At 40.0% G+C, this 17,090-nt stretch overlaps 1 protein-coding gene across 6 annotated transcripts in view; it reads right to left on the bottom strand.

Annotated features, from left to right (window-relative positions):
* The window catches only part of MON2 (MON2 regulator of endosome-to-Golgi trafficking), a 57,653-nt gene that overhangs the window by 32,128 nt on the left and 8,435 nt on the right, over positions 1 to 17,090 (bottom strand). For 4 of the 6 annotated variants that reach the window (XM_035126854.3, XM_035126856.3, XM_035126857.3 and 1 more), the window contains exons 3-14: positions 13,070 to 13,197; positions 11,559 to 11,690; positions 10,392 to 10,521; positions 9,556 to 9,653; positions 8,415 to 8,540; positions 7,069 to 7,263; positions 6,258 to 6,382; positions 5,792 to 5,931; positions 4,879 to 5,032; positions 3,449 to 3,684; positions 2,689 to 2,770; positions 670 to 851 (exon numbers count right to left, since the gene is read on the bottom strand). In XM_035126854.3, the coding sequence (XP_034982745.2) occupies positions 670 to 851; positions 2,689 to 2,770; positions 3,449 to 3,684; positions 4,879 to 5,032; positions 5,792 to 5,931; positions 6,258 to 6,382; positions 7,069 to 7,263; positions 8,415 to 8,540; positions 9,556 to 9,653; positions 10,392 to 10,521; positions 11,559 to 11,690; positions 13,070 to 13,197 (1,728 nt within the window). The remainder of the gene's footprint in view (positions 1 to 669; positions 852 to 2,688; positions 2,771 to 3,448; positions 3,685 to 4,878; positions 5,033 to 5,791; positions 5,932 to 6,257; positions 6,383 to 7,068; positions 7,264 to 8,414; positions 8,541 to 9,555; positions 9,654 to 10,391; positions 10,522 to 11,558; positions 11,691 to 13,069; positions 13,198 to 17,090) is intronic. The other 2 variants (XM_035126855.3, XM_088652390.1) reach the window with 1 other exon arrangement.

Below are 17,090 nucleotides of genomic sequence, written 5' to 3'. Positions count from 1 at the left end.
CAAATATCCTCATCAATTTAATTTTACACTGTTTTAACACCGAAACTAATGAACTAATGAAATATAAAAGAGCTGGATAATTTCCCACCCCACATCACTGATTTTCACACAGGAAAAGGACACCCATGTATATTTTTAAAAAATAAAAGACAATATAGTAGGAAAAAAATAAGGGATTATAATTGCTCTAAAGGCTTTAAAAGCCATTTCTTTTTAAAAATGAGTTAGAGTCACACTTATGGTCTGTGGCAGATATGAAGATTATGCTGTACCTAAAGTTCTTAATACAATTTCCATTACATTTAAAACTATAAATATTATTTTCAGTCTATAACAGGAATCTAGCTGCAAGGCTTTACAGGAGGTGAAGAATAGATCACTCATGTGGGCTGTTAAAGTGGTTCTGCCTCTGAAAGAAAAAAAAATACTACTTTTTCAGGATCAGGATATATCTCAAGTGGCTGTGGATAGGGAAGACCAGATGATTTCACATTAGACTATGGTTCACCTCAAACACTTCCATAGCATCACACACCATTCTGCCAAGCACTTGTTTATCAAATATGTGTCTGGCAAAGCAAAAAAATTCCACCGTGTTATTGCTGTTTGCTTATAATTGTGTATGCTCTTGTTTACAAGAAGAAAAGTAAGACCAAATAATATGCTTACATTTACCAGAAAGGGCAGTAGTAGTAGTGTTCAGCACAGTTAGGGCGTAGTGAGGAGGCAGGGAGCCTTTGCAAATGGCAGTAATGAAGGCATCTCTTGATGTTACGAGACCGAGTTTTCCACACAGTGCAGCCATAGTCAATTCTGCTTTTAAAATATTTTCTGTGGCAGCTTCATCGGTGCTGAAATAGTACAAATAAGTAAAAGGCATGATCCATACATATAAGAAGAAGCTGAAAAGGGAATACTCATGCTTACACATTTACCGTTTGGAAAAAATTCTATGGAAATACTCAAAAAGCATCAGCAGACAGGTTGGCCCATGGGGGTGGGGGAAGAACCCAAAATTCGCAGCAGGTTAATAGGACTAACCGAAATGTCACAAAACGCTAACAAAAAAATTACTATAAAGATACAGGGGACATTTTACTGATCAAGTTTTTTAAATAACACCAGCTTTATAATACCATATTCTTAAAATCTACACGTTTCAGAGATGCAGAACAAAAGGTGTTTTTTCTAAACCATATAGATTTGGAAATGGGCTGGGGATTAACACTTTTAATGTACTGTAACAATTTTTTTAACTGATTCATTTGCTATTTATCTATATTTTGAATCCCCGTTGTCAGTCAGTTTGACTGTCAAACTCTTTGTTGTAAAAACGTGAAGAATAAATAAAGCTGTCTTTTAAGAGTAAACAAATCATTTCCACACAGCTGTGCATTCTTATAACTGAAGCACTGCAAAGCTAAGTAAATAATAAAATATTACTGCAGAGAGAAAAAAGGCCTATATACCGTATATGCTGGCGTATAAGGCGACTGGGCGTATAAGACGACCCCTTACTTTTCAAGTTAAAATATAGAATTTGGGATGTACTCCAGCCCTTTTTTGGCGGGGAGGGGAGGCTGTCTTCTCCAGCACTCAAGTCTGCAGCCGGGGAAATGGTGGTTTGTTTGTTTGCTTGCTTGCTTAGTTATTGAGAGGGGGAAAGAAGCCAGAGAGCGGAGAGAGAGACAACGAGGCTGGCTCAGTGAGCAAAAGGTTAATAGAAGCCAGGGAGAGGGAGAGAAACCATAGAGAGGATAGCGATAGAGGGGCAGAGACATCGGAGGCTCACACAGCCAGCGAAAGACGCTGAGCAGCAGTGAAAGAGAGAGCAGAGAGAGAGAGAGACGGAGAGATCCCTTTGCTTTGCGCTGACAAAAACAGAAGAGGCAGCAGCTTGACACCAATGAAATACACAAAACTGTATCTCTGCGCTGATCCAGGTCACAAAGCCATGAGGGAGCCATTCTCCCTGGCGGGGAGCAGCCCCCTCCCGAGCGCGCTTCTTTGCGTTCATATGGTCACTGCATACAGTGGGGATGCGGCCGTTTTTGAGCTCCCCCCACCGTATGCGGTGACTGCAGATTCTTGGACCCGGTGTATAAGACGGGCCCCCAACTTTTGAAAAAAATTTCCTGGGTTCAAAAGCCGTCTAATACGCCAGTATATACGGTAATATTCTTAACACCCAAGAAATCTATTACTGAGTCACGTCCAATCTTTTATACCAGGGGTTGGCAACCTAAGGCCCATGGGCCACAAGCAGTTCATGGGGGTCATTTAACCAGCCCATGGACCCCCACCGCCCGCTTAGTCGGCTCCCGTGTGTGGCACTAAACCGGTGCGGAGCAGAACGGGGACCACCTTCCACAACGCTGGCCAGCTTCCCATTGGCTGTAGAAAGCTGTACACGCCTCCTCCGTGCCAGAAATAGTGTTTGCGCATGTGTGCGTGCATGCACACTCCGGCCCACCACGGCGTCTGCAGGACCATGAACCTGCCCAAGCCACAAAAACTTTGCCGACCCCTGTTTTATACTTTCCCCCTGAACATATAATTATGTCTTCTTTAGTCCTTGGGGAACTCTGCTACCTCAGCACTCAACACAGTTGGGGTTCTAGGTTTCAAACCCAAGGTAAGAACAGAAAGTTCTGAAGAATGAAGCATAATTGTAAACAGACTGAATACCTTGCATCCAGAAGTAAAGACAGTGCAGCAAGTAGACCACACCAGCACGCGTTCACCATTTCTTCCCAAACTGCTCTGCTGACTTGGGAGGGGAGGATGAGAGTAATTTTAAAACAACATTTAGCAACATGAATATAGCGGACTCACTTTCTGATGCATTTTTATTTTAGTATGTGTAGTATGTGTATATACAGTGTATATATATATATCTCATTTCCAATCTATTAGACATTCCAGTAAGTTGGTGCAAGACAGGCTATATGACAGACTGGGTTCACTTGCACTATCTTTGCACTCTACAGTTTCAGAGTCAAATATGGCTGCCATGAATAACAGCAGCAGCCTGGCTGGGAGGTGTGACGAATTATCTAATGAGGACTACTGTATAGCTTTGTCTGTCAGGGCAAGTTTTCAAGAGAAAATCCAAGATCCAAAAAAACTATTTTAGGCACCTTAGTTCAGTGGGTTTTTTGAAAAAGCAGACATATACTGTATACATGTTCTTAGAAATTATAATAATGCAATGCAATTACAAAAATGGGGATGAGTAGGAACCAAAACAAGCATTCCTTCTGAAAAGCTAGGAAGAAGGGGAATAAAAAGAAAGAAGTAATTTACATTCAGTTAAAAAGTGAAGGTGAGGAGGAAGTAGAGCTCACCTGCACACAGAAATACCTACACCAAATCCTAGACATCTGTATGCAGCTTTATATTACTATCCTTTTATTAACCTTAACCAATGCCAATCATTATTACATACCTGTTTCTTTGTCAGTTTGATCGGATGCTGAATTAAAATCTTGCAGGTCTGAGGACTGTGTCGGTGAAGACTGTGTATCGGCTGTTGTTACTTGACTCTCCGTTTCAACCTGTCCCAATTCTTCTTCTATCATGTTAGTGATGCCACGGACAAGATCCAGTAAAGAATGGAACGCTACTGACATGGCATAGCCTTCAGGAATTGTGGGTGGCTCAACTTTGTCCAACATCTCTAGGCTAAGATTGGGGGGGAGGGTTAAATAAATAAGCAAAAGGAATAATATGCCCTTGTTACCCATTGCTTAGCTAACAAAATACTCTGTTGCAAATAGCACAACCAAATATCAGATTAACATTAGAACTGAAATATTGCTGTAAAACTAAGTTTCTTACACTGATACTAGTATATTCTGTGCAATCATAGTTCATTGCTCCAAACGTCAATGCTCAAAGGAGAGCTAGCCCCTTAAACTTTTCAAATATTTCCCAGATGTATTCACTTTCATTGCAATCCTATGTATGTTTACTTGGAAGTTACTGCCAGAGGGTTGGGTTGCACATAATACTAAACCATGTTTTAGCACTATGTGAATAAGTCTTACTGAAAATGGAACAGACTCTCAAACTTCCTCCTCCTCCACCCACACAGTTGGGAAGCCTTCTACCAAGATTCCTTTCTATTTTAAAGATGATTGGCTTAGCATTATATGTAAACCAGGAATCCTGGTTTAAAATAAGCAATGATAAGTTGCTAAACAAGCCAGCTTTGTGGTTTGAAGTCGTCCTCCCTCCCCCACGCACTTGGAATCATTGTGCTTTGTCCACATAGTGCTAAAGCATTGTTTACCATTGCATGTGCATGAGCCAATTGTGTCCAATGAGGCTTGTTTCTTAGTGTGTTAGTAAGCATTTCAATCACCTGAAAGCCTACAGAAATGCAGGCATTCAATTTACTCATACAGATAAAAAAATCTACCTTACAAATATAAATTATTCAACACTACAACATATATTTGTGTTGGTAATTCCTTAGGGTCACTGGAGGTACTTTTTAACAGTTATGTTTGTCTTCTGATGTCATAACTAAAGAAACACACTATAATTATAAACCATCCCAAGACTTGAACAGCAACCCAAATAAATATAGAGCCTAATAAGAAACCAGAGGAAATATGTACTCAAAGGAGGTTAGGGCACCACAGAAAAGTAATTTCTAATCCATCTGGAGAAGAAACAAATCTGAAGCACAATCATGAAAGAAACCAATACACAGAGACACGATCTGAATGACTCCAAGTTGCCCACTAGGGTAGCACTTGCCTGATGCTACCCTGGGCTGTTTCCAGAACAGATTTTCTCCATCTTCCTGCTTAGTTACAACTACTTAGGATGTGGCAAATTCATGGTTTTAAAGATCAATACTTCACTTACTAGGTAGCTTTAGCACTGCCCTGTGTTGACACGCTGAGGATGGGTATCCAGGTTCCTCTGTATTCAAAAGCAGGCAAGACTGTCACACTTCCACTCATCCCTAACATTCCGGGATTGGTCTGTGCTGAGGCTGTACCACCAGGCACGCTTCCTCCTATACAGTGAATCAAGTGGGGGAATTCACTGCACTTCAATATTAATTTAATTAGTTAAGCGCAACATAACCCCTTTTTCTTAATATCATTAAGACAACATTCCTATAAACAAAGGTTATTCAAACAATGTTTTATTCATCTGTTCTGAATGCCCCCTCCTGGCCAATCTTTTCCAGTGCATCTTGCATTTCATTAAAGAGGTCTTACAGACACGAGTCGAGCTACACTGACTTTAGCTTTTCAAAGTCACTCAGAGCTCAGAAATTTAAAATATTAGCAAATTAAACCACTCAAAAGTTATGAGATGCAGTATATGCATTAAGATTTTGATGTATCTGCTGAGACAGGCACTAATAGGAACTAGGTGCTGGCAGAGTTAGCCCAGAACATTTTGCCACTAGAGGGAAAATGGGAAATGCTGCCTCCACACCTCTGCCGCCTTCACCTGTCGAGGAAGAAAAGGTAGCTATCCAGAACCTGTTGCACAGTGCTGGTATCGTGGTTTAAAAAATATGACAGCTTTAAGAGTTTGATATGATAGGTTTCATGCCTTCCATTCTGAGTTACAGAGTAAGGCTCTACGGAAGTTCTTCTATAAGGCTTTATTTTAACCCTTTGCAACATGATAAAGTTATCATTCTCATGAATACAACTCAAAGTTCTAACTGAGCTAAATAAATAAAATGTTTATTGAAACCAGTGCTCCTAAGAGGGAATGATTGATAAATGGCTCAAAATAGTCCAAGGGTCTAGTTTACCTGTTTGGCTTGTTGCAGCTGATGCATTCCCTGTATTTGGTACGAGAAATAGTGACTGAATAAATGATCCCAGAGCATTCACGATGTCACGGAATACCTTAGTTGAATGCTGCTTCATATCATAAGACTGACAGAAGGACCTGTTACACAATTCAGACAGAGTAAAAATGCAGTTATTTAGATAATGCTTTTGTGATTTCATCAGTCACTCTACATTATGAAACAGTATTTCTTATACTGATTGGAAAGAGTACTGTATGTGGTAGCCACAGAAAGGCTTCATGTTCTACAGGACAACATTTAAATTCTAGAATTTAAAACGAATTTAAGGATATTAAAATCAGTGACCCATGATTTGTATACATGCACGCCTAACACAATACCTGTACACTGTTATTTCAATTATCCAAATATTTTATCAAAAGCATTACTTCAATTGGTATATCAACTAATATACTTCCACTACCTTAATAACTGAGGTTGCACACAAAGTCTGTGTATAGATTCTACGGCAACAGCTCTTAGCCACTGAGGTTTGTCTGCATCCAGAAATTTCACAAGCAACGATAGAAAGATCTCACATTCAGTTACCTAAACAAAAATACTTTGATTAATTAAAAGAAAATTCTGAACAAAGCATCCTTTCCCTTAACATGGAATTTGTGCAACTAAGGCAGGGCCCCTCCCTGCAAATGTTTGCGTTTGCAGTTTTGGGAGAAGGGCTATTTGGCACAGTCCCATAGCAAGGAAGCTAATAACACTTGAGGGGGCTAGAGAAAGGGGAGGATAGGGTAAACAGGAAAGGAATAGTTTGCTGTTCCAGTTACACATTCTTAGGCTTAGCTACAGGCTCAGTAGAAACAAGAGGGTGATGGCAAAGGGACAAGTTGAGCTTTGAGGGGGTATATGAAGGAAAGAAGAGGTGGAATAAATAATTTTCTATAGCCTAACAACTTCTGAACAACTAAAGATTGAGGGAAAGCATTATCCTTAGGTTATTCTGTTATCAAGGCGTTACAGTATTGCTACGGTCCTCTTTAGGCATATGTGTCTGCAGTTTCACCTCCCACAAGTCAAACAGAGGACTATTTCCTCTGCATATTTCCTAGCATAACCAGGGATTATTTGTATGATGACAGCTAAGAGAAAAGATGGTGAAGAAGCCTGTTCTACACTGAGCTCCCTTAAATTCGGGGGGGGGGGGTTGGTGGTCACATTTTGCATGGTATTTAAGATTTATCCTGTGCATAATAGTGATATTAAAACTGTCCTCTTACCAGTAAACTATAAAACTGTTTGATCAAAACGGAAACTACTCTCAAAAGGCGCATGCAGATTGGGAAATATGGTTTTTCCACTGGTGCTGGTGAAGATGAAGTACTGGATCCTTGTCTAAATTTTATATTTGGTGAGAATAGCTTTATCACTAGTGGACAGACCCTTTCTTTAAGGAGGAAGCTGAATTCTTGATGCTGTGAAATAAAAAGACACCGTTAAGAAGGCTAACCTATTTTTTTAAAAAATGTATATATATATATAAATCATTAAAGTTTAGGCACATAGGTTTATACTAGGGATGTCACCAACGTTCCACAGCAACCCCTTTGATACCAAAGGTGGGGAAGCAAAATTGATGGACTTGATCCATTGATGAACTTTTAAAGTCTGATGGTCATTTACACTCCAGCACTGCCCATCACCCCCTTGCCCTTTAGATAATCCCCATGGGTAGTAGTGCTCATTCTGTTGCTCTAAAGTTAACCAAAATAAAATCTAAGTATAAGGTTAAGAGGCGCCTATCATACAGATGCCAAAGATATGTTAACAAACAATGGCCAAGTCTTTCCTATTTCAGAAACAAAGGCCTGGATCTTAACTGAGCTTCTGCTGGCAGGAGAATCCCAAGCTGAGCTTTGCTCACATGAACCTCCTATCAGTGAAAGAGGCAGTAGGGCAGGCATAGGCAAACTCGGCCCCTTTAAAAGTTTTCTATATGAATGAGCTGTTATTATTTGAGGATTGTTTAGTTATTTAGTACATTTCTGTCTTCGAAGGAACTCAAGGTAGAATACATTGCTCTCCCAGATCCCAATTTTATATTCACAACATCCTGTTGAGGCTCGAGTGAGCTTCATGGATTTAGCTGTTCTTTCTGGTCCTGGTCTGACACTTTAATCCAGGCATAGGCAAACTCGGCCCTCCTGATGTTTTGGGACTACAATTCCCATCATCCCTGACCACTGGTCCTGTTAGTTTGGGATCATGGGAATTGCAGACCCAAAATATCTGGAGGGCTGAGTTTGCCTATGTCTGCAGTAGGGCAACTTCACTAATTCCCCCTCCCTCCAGCAGTCCCTCGGGCTTTCAAAAAATCAACTCTGGAAGGATGGAAGAGCTATGGAACAGCGTAAGAAGCAGCGCAGGAGGAAGGGGGCAAATCAGCAAAATGGCTCTTCCCTCACTTTCTAGGAGTGGATCCCAAATGCAGATATTGGTCCCATCTGTGAACAGGAGCCCTTCCCTTCACAGGTGTCTAGTCAGGACCCCCAACTACAATATATACAGTTTCTAAAGTCTTAGTAGCTGAAATCCCCCTCCCCTTTCTAAAAACAAAGGCACTCACTTGTAAAAATACTTGCGGGAAATCATTGAGGACTGACTCAAGCAGTTCCAGACCAAATGTCCGAGTCATTTCTGTCATGCCTACAAGCCAGTAAGGTGCATCAGCATTAACCAGCTGACAAAGATCCTAAAAAAAAAACCAACAACACTCTTGTACTTTTATTCTCAGGAATCAGCCTGGAAACTCCCCCCCCCCCCCGTTTTTCACCCAGTCTGTACTTTGCCATGTAATTAACCATATGGAATTTTTAGACATACCATCAAACCATACTCTGGTATTAACATGTCTGAGTTTCAGTCACTCCTTCCTTGTTCACATACACAATCCTCTATATCCTTTCCTGGTTTGAGGCAAGCTACTATTTTGCCTAAAGCCCACTACAGTTTGTGATTGCCTTGCAAATTGAGTATAAAAACAAGACCTGTTCTTCATTTTTACCCTATTATTCAGAGAAAGGCAAATCATAGTTCAGATGATGTTGAATTGTAGTTTGCCTTAAATTGGGAAAGGAGGTACAGTGCGGGGGGGGGGAAGTATTTGATCCCCTGCTAAATTTGCCCATTTGCCCTCTGACGAAGAAAAGACCAGTCCATAATTTTAATGATAGGTTTATTGTAGCTGTGAGAGACAGAATAACACCAGGAAAATCCCGCACTGTAAGTGCTGAATGCAAGCCCGTTTTTTGCCAGTCTCCATGATTTTGCATTGCATTAGAACCAGCATTACATCAGAATCATCCAATTGTTAAGAAATTGCATTTGCCTTTAATTTCATTATTCTGGCCAGCAATTTAAACCCACCAGTTAGATAGTAGTTTCTTTTTAAGCTTCTGAAAACATTGAGAATATCCTGACTTTTATCCATGCTAAACACATCCAAAGCTCCTCAGTACATTTAGCTCTATAGCTTCTAGAGATGAGCTGAAGAATTATGTCCAGCATACTATGCGTTTCTTCCATAATACTAAGAATGTTCTGTGTATGTTAAACTTTTCTCTCTTCAAAATACTTCTATCATATTATCTCTCAAACCAAAAGTAAGTAACAAATGACTATTGACTGATCTCAGAAGCTTAACTTTGTATGTAAATTAGATTGTATATAATAAAAAGAATAAGAAGAATTCAAGCAAGTTCCAATACCTGAAAAAGCATATATGCATCTTTAGCACATGGTTTCAAAGTGCTGACAGATCTTCTGTTACTGTTTCCTTGAATTCCTATTGGTTGCTCTATAATATCTGTACAAAACACAGATCCAGTTCAGAAACACAATGTTAAGAAAAAATGCATGACTGTTCAATTTTATTTATATTAACTAAGGCTGATGCAGCAACTTGGGGGTTTTAGCAGATGCTTGTACAGTAGTCAACACCAACCTTCCCCCAAAAGGTTGCTCTCTCCCCCCCCCCCCGCTCTTGCTACTGCCGGGTAGAACAGAGTTGCATTTACACTAGTTACTTTTCCAGTTTCAGAGATGTAACAGGTAACATTCAGAAGGCATGTAGTAGAGAACTGGCAATCAAGAATCACTTTTCACCAACTAAACACAAGGTAAAAAGCATGACTTGCTATTACTGAGCAGCCCGCCAATTCAAAGCCTACATCAAAAAGCTTCATTAAAAAATCACATGGTGTAACACATGAACAAATTGGTATCCATGCTTCAAAAACCACCCTTCCTTTATCGATTACACTTTCCAAGTTAACAGAGTGCTGAATTTTGACCTGGACTGGGCTGAAATCTCCACTCATCTCAGCATACCCTATGCAGGATTGCTGTGATGATAAAATGGGATAATCTTTGACCTGGCCCTCCAAATTCCTCAGAGGAAGTGCTATACACTAATCTATTTCCCTTTAGAATCAGGGTACTGCTATATTGGGCTCCTCCTACTTATAGCAAAACCGACTTTTGCTATAACTCCAAATGGTTATTGTTATGTAATATATTAATTGCAGTACAAAAACATACCCACCTTTATAGTGTTCATCCTCAGCAATGACTCTTTCGAAAACAACAGTAACTACTTGCCGTACTGTGGCTGCTGCAGTATTATTTGTGATATTGTCTTTTGTGAAGTGCAACCGAAAGCAAAGGACAATTGCCTTTAAAAAAATAAACAGTACTCATTACACAACCCAAATAATAACCAAAGCTAAGATGTAGAAATTATAAGTTTCTAAAATATAATTAAGTTGAATTTAAAGATGAATAAAATCCCAGCATCCTAAAATGCATCTATCTTGGAAACCGGCTCCTCCTTTATGTTTCATCAAAAGCCTCTTCACATGTGAAAAGAAAAATAATAATGTACAAGTAAGTCACACAACTGCTTCCAACACTTTCATGTCAAGAATGCCTCAAGGGTGCCCCTCTGACTGTTATCCGTGTGCCAAGTACGAACAGCAACAATACAAAGAGACACTCTCAGGCAGCCTCACAACTGTGCAGCTCTCTTTTACTGCAAACTTGATAAAAACTTGATAAAAACTAAGCACAATCCATAGCTGATATAACTTTTAATGGATGAGACTAAGAAGCCGCAGCATAATTTTGATCACTTTATAGCTTAACTCAACATTTTATTTTGCCAGCTTTAATACATTTACATTGCCCAGAAACCTAATTCATAATCTAATTTAAGTGTAAAATGATCTTGAAAACTTTTTTGGCAAAAGCTCAGTGGAAGAACAAACATATTTTGGTCCTTTTCTGCCATGATGCCCACCTGAAGGATGACTCTCCTATTTGCCAGAAAAGGCAATTTGCCAATTGCAAAAGGGCCATCTTGGATTCCCCCGATTTTACTAATTTATCCACACTGATGAAACATCTAAATGATCCTTTTCCTAATATTGCTATTTGTGAATGCTATTGTTAAGGAAACATAGGAGACCATAGGTAACTCTCAGTCTTTTCCTGAGAAGAATTTCAAAGCTAAGGTATTACTTGAACATGCTTGTAGGGATTGTGTAAACAAGCCACGCTGGTGTGCCATTTTTTCTGAATATTTCCTTTGGTGTACAGTGAAAGACAGCCTGTGAGACTTACTTGAGATTCACTGTGAAATTTTCAAGATCAGCTCATGTTTATTGGTTAACATATAATGAAATACCAAAAATTTGTATTATACAGTGCCTACCTTAGAAAGTGCTTCATCATGGACAACTGTATTGGTTGTTAACAATACAAGGACTGTCTGGAGAAGCTTGAGTTCTTCAAGGCTATTTTCCATCAGTTGCCAAAGCATATTGATAACATTTCCAGCAGCAACCTTGGGAAGAAAAACTGAGATGAGCTATTTGATGCCAAGACACTATGTGGGGGGAAATGACTATAGAAGTGTCAATCATTAATTCTATTGTACTTAATAAATATTAAAAATGATTTTTCACCCTGTAAAGATCTGCAGGGGATCACCTCAAGCAACATGTCCTCTTCTTTGACTGACCTTTTAAGAAGGCCCCAATCCACCTCTACTGGAAGCAGGGCTGCAACTCACTCAGCCTACCCAAGAAAGAAGTGGGGAAGGGAAAAGCTGCTACCACGTGGGAATAACAAAGCACTTTTGGAACTACTGAGCTTAAATAGCCCAGAGGCAGCAGTCATAGAGGAGTGGGAGACTGGCTTGCAGAAGAAAAAGCAAAGGCACACAATCTCTTAACCCTTCTTCCCCTGACAGCAGGGAGGGTCAGGGAACCCTGCTAATAGGCTTTCCTTCCAGCTCAACTCTTGAGGAGAGAATACCATGAGACTGGTTCACTGTGTGTGACCCTAGAGGGTCCCAAGGAGGGCAACTTGACCTGTCACTCCTCAAACTCAATAGCCCGGAGAAAGGAATACTAGGGTGCCATGGAGCTTAGAAGCTGGGGAGAATCAGCAAGTGTGATGGGACCAGCAGCAGTATTGGGTGAGGACTCAGCACTGTGCAAGACAAGTTAAGGTCACTGAAAAGAGAATTTCATTTGTGTGGTAATTTCATTCCCTGGGTGAGTGTTAAGTTGTATCAGCAGCCAAAGCCTCAAAAAGCTAAGCAGCTGGCCGTTTTGCATTATAAAGTGTAAGGCTTGGTGTAATTCTCCTGGGTGACTTGCATACACCTCCCCTTCCCCTCAGTTTTCAAGTTGCGTTACACCAACATCAATGTTAACACTAGCCAGAGAGACCTTAAACTACAGTTTGTGTACAAGCATTAACCATGACTCAAAATTGTGTCGTAGGTATATTTATATGTTTATGCTGCCTTTATGCTACCAGTAGCATAGTTCAGCACACATGACTCATCCCCTACCAATTCCACTTTATCCTCACAACAAGCCTGTAGAGTAGGTGAGAGTTGGCAAATGGTTCAAAAATGTTCAGAGAGCTTCATGGCTGAGTGAGTCTCCTCTAACCTCAACACTCAACATACTACACACCATGCTAACTCTCATAAACTCTAAATACATTTCATCTGAAAATAAAACTGAAGGGGAATGCTCCTGCAAGAAGCTACCTTTAATAATCCCTCTGGGGTAGTGTTACATCTACACTGATCCTAAAGGCTATGCCAAGTCAGTTATCTATTAGGATACTCAATTTTTAAAAATGATTCTTCAGCTATGTAAATTAGGCAATACTTCCATAACATTACTTGACTACCCCAAGTCTTACCTCTGAAACAACTTCATGAGACATGAGTCTTTGTATAGCTGCTAGACATAGCTGGGTGATCTTTGGTTCTTTTGTTCCACAACCCATTAGAAAAGGCTGAACCACTTCTGAGCTGTTCTCTTTCAAGGCTTTCAAATGGAGAAAAAATAAATATACAATATCACAAGTCCGCAGCTATGATTAATAAAGAAAACCATCTGTTGAAAATTAATATAATTATAGTGGTATTTCTTCGAAAATATATACAAAAGAGATGGAAAGAGTTACAAATTCAGAACTTTTACTTTAATTTTATATCCACGGTAAGAACCTTTTGGATCTTCTGCTTGAATCTTCTTTCACCTGCCTGTTTGCACAGCATTTACCCCTTGCATTGACTTTGCTTTCCAAGCCTCTGAATTACACCATATACAATATTCTACTGACTCTCCTCTGTGCCCATTTTGTCATGGGCAAGATAGCTCTGTGATCCAACACAGCAGAAAATAACTCCTTATGTTCATTGCACGAGAATACAAACATCTGTACAGAGTACTATGGAACAGAAGACTCATTATTTCCTTTCCTTCAAAGAGCACGTCTCAATTGCAGCCTACTTGTTTCAACATAGACTTGCTCTATGTGACCACACTGCTTGTACAGTATAGCAATATTTAATTTAATTGAAAAGTAGCCTAGTTTGCAAAATCATACATGTGCCAGGTTCTCAAAGATACCCATAGTGAGTCTATAGGAATTATAGTTTTAAATTATACATTGATATTAAACTCTATCTGGAATTTTATCCTTTGACAGTGAGTACAATACACAACTCTCAAAACTATAGCTACTGCAGAAGTATATACACTTCCGATTCCAAACACGGAAATTTTAAATCAGATTTTTGTCTTACAACTACGGTAAGCAGTATCCAGTATTTTGTCTTACACTTAGCCAGGGATGGGGTGGGGAGAGAGAGACTAGCTGAAGAAACTAATTAAAACAAGCATTTCTTATGCAAATAAGCAGAATTCAGCACTCAAAATTCACTTAAGTATACACACAGTGGGTATACCCTGACAGAAGTTTACCAAAGTTCTGAGCTAGTAAAGAATGGGATCCATAAATTATGTTGTATGAAATGCATCTCTTTTCTAGAATCTTATTACTATAGGGTAATAGTCTATTTCTTGTGCAAGCACAAGGAAGTTTGATCCAGCAGGAAACATCTGCTCATGGGGGAGAAGGGGAAGTGGCTTTTGCCTACTTCCTCTCCCAAATCTGTTTTGAGGGTCCCTCAATCCTTCCAGTGGCATAGTAATGGGGGGCGGGAGGGTGTACCGCCCCGGGCGGCAGGCTGGGCGGGGGGCAGCAGGCTGGACGGGGCTGACCACCTCCGATGGCTGCCGCAGCCACTGCCATCGAGGAGAAGCCCCGATGCAAGCGAGACTGCCTCACTCTGCGGCTTGCTCGCGGGGTTTGCTGCGTCGCATGCCTCCTGTGCGCAGGTGCGTCACGCGCCGCATATGTTGTGACGTGTGCGCAATGGACACCCCGCCCCCTAGCGGGGTGCCTTCGGGTTTGCCGCTCTGGGCAGCCAGGCGGCTAGCTACGTTGCTGAATCCTCCAGAACAGTTTGGGGGAGGGTGTTAGGTCAATCAGGAAAATCAGGCCAAATTACCTCCTCCCTTCCATGAGCAGATGCATCTGCTGGTGCAACAGTGCAAAGAACACTGTACCCATAACCCATAAGACTGAGAATTATATTAGGAATATCCAGCATACTGAGCTACAGAAACAATCCAAAGGGGCATCAGTTCTGTAATATCAGTGAGACTACAGCAGATTAATTAGAAACAGTAACAGAGATATTGATGACCTTCGTGGTCCCTTCCACCTCTACAACTCTACAATACAAAATACCATTTCAAATCATATCAGAACGCAAGTACTTGAAACTGGAAAAGCCTAGAGAGAGTGAAAGGCCTCTAACTGTGTATGGTTTTTAAAAAAGAGAAATCTTGATTTGGTTTTCTAGGAAAATGTAAGTAGTGAAGGCATTTATATTAATGCACAGGTGTATCGTGTCTTAGAAGATTATTCACAGGTTTATCAAGGCTGCCATTAAACCTAAAAGCGTTAAGACCTTGTAAATAATGTTGAGTTTAAAGAGGAATTGTACAATGTAAATTAAAGTACTAGGATATAGATAAAAAGTACTAGTAAGCATTTCCAAGTGCTACTATTAGTGTTCTAGGCATATAATCTTTGAAGTCTAATTAGCTAATTATTCTCCCTAATTAGGGCAAAATGCATAATTCAGTTCAGTGGTAGAGCATCTGCTCTGCAATGGAGGTTTCAGAACAATCCCTGGCATTTCCAGGTAGGACTGGAAATGTCCCCTAGTCTGAAACCCCAAAGAGCTGTCAGTGTGGTACAGTGTCTGACTCAGTACAAAGTGGTTTCTGAGGTTCTATTATGTCATATAAATTCATACTGGGTGTGGGTGGAATTCCACTGTTGCTGTTTTCTAGGTTGCTTATGTCTTCTAAGACTAATCCCGAGTTTTGTTACTAGTTGTAAATCTTGTCCATACTGATATTTGTGAGGCTGCAACTGTCTTCCATACACTAAATCACTGTATGCTATCTAGTTCTTTAAACAGATATGATGAGATGCTTCTGTCTCTTAGTGCAAGTTTGTTTGGATTATAGCTGACATTACCTGTCATAGCTTTCCCACTTATGTCAGCATTCATGATAGCAATGAAAACAAAAGAAAAATAAATTAAATAAAAGTGTTAAGGTGAAAAAATAGGGCAAGAACTATTCTAAAGTTATTATGCAACATGAGTGGATTTTAAGTAATACTAGAGTAATTATTCAAAATCAACTAATCTAAACAATAAAAACTAATTGTAGTATCATTTTTGCTGCAACAGACCACCTGCCCCTGCCCTTCTGTTCTCATGTACTCTCAAGTACACAGAAGCAACTATAAATATTTTCTCTAGTGATACTAATGCTCAAGACTTGCTAGTGCAACATCACATTTAAAAGAATAATAACCAACAAGAGAAATATTTTTCTAACTTTAATTAGTTATTTAAGATACTGGTTGTGGACCAGTGAACAGGAGGAAATGGAATAGAAAAATAAAGCATTTTTCAAAGTCTATTGGTTCATAACAGTAATATGAGTGAATATAAGACTAATCAGATTTGGTAACTGGAATGAATATGGTAGCAGGTAATCAGGGTTCACTTCCAGGAAAGTGGGTATAGGTATCCTTGGTGACATCATACATTTTCCTCCAAAAAATCAAAATAATACAAAGTTCTTATAATACTACCACAATATTGGAGCAGGGTACTCATGGGAACAGTTAAATTTTTTAATGGACAAATTATTGGGAGGTGGGAGAGGAAAGTTGGTGAAAACTTTCCTGTTCTGGCAACTTCTTGTTGCACTTGGCAAATGGGGCTCATATATGGTAAACTCTTTTTATAGGTTTTTTAATCTCCTGGGGCAATTCTTTATATTTTTTCATTATGGACTGTCTAATTCTGACTGTTGTTGACTGGGGTGGGTGGCTGACAGGGACTTGGGAACCCCAGCACTAGGGGATTTCTGCAGGCATTACCAAGATCGCTGCACAGGGCTTCCAATCAGCAGTATACTTTCCAGGATGACAGAATAGAGAGGTGTGCTTGAAAGTGATTGCGAAAGTGATGCACAAGCCTCCTATTTTTGCATTGGCAACCACATCTCTACCTGCCCCATACATGACGTCACCTGCCCCACGTAAAACATCAGATGTGGGGCAGGTGGTGAAAAATGTCTTGTGAGCCAAATTTCATGGAATGCCAAGTTTGACCAGCGGGCCAGACATTTTCTAGCCCTTGTTTAAGAAGTGGGTACAGGGTATCCAGATAAGCTCCTATTTAAGTACTAGTTGGAAGATCTTCAGAGCTACTTAGCTTTAGGAAGGGAAGTACACAATTTATATGAATTTTGTATGCTTTCAAATCACTGCCACTATT

The sequence above is a fragment of the Zootoca vivipara genome, chromosome 9 (genome assembly GCF_965207765.1).
Source record: "Zootoca vivipara chromosome 9, rZooViv2.hap1.1, whole genome shotgun sequence".
Classification (NCBI taxonomy): Eukaryota; Metazoa; Chordata; class Lepidosauria; order Squamata; family Lacertidae; genus Zootoca; species Zootoca vivipara.
The sequence above is the reverse complement of the archived record's forward strand: the minus strand, read 5'-3'. Positions and strand labels throughout refer to the sequence as shown.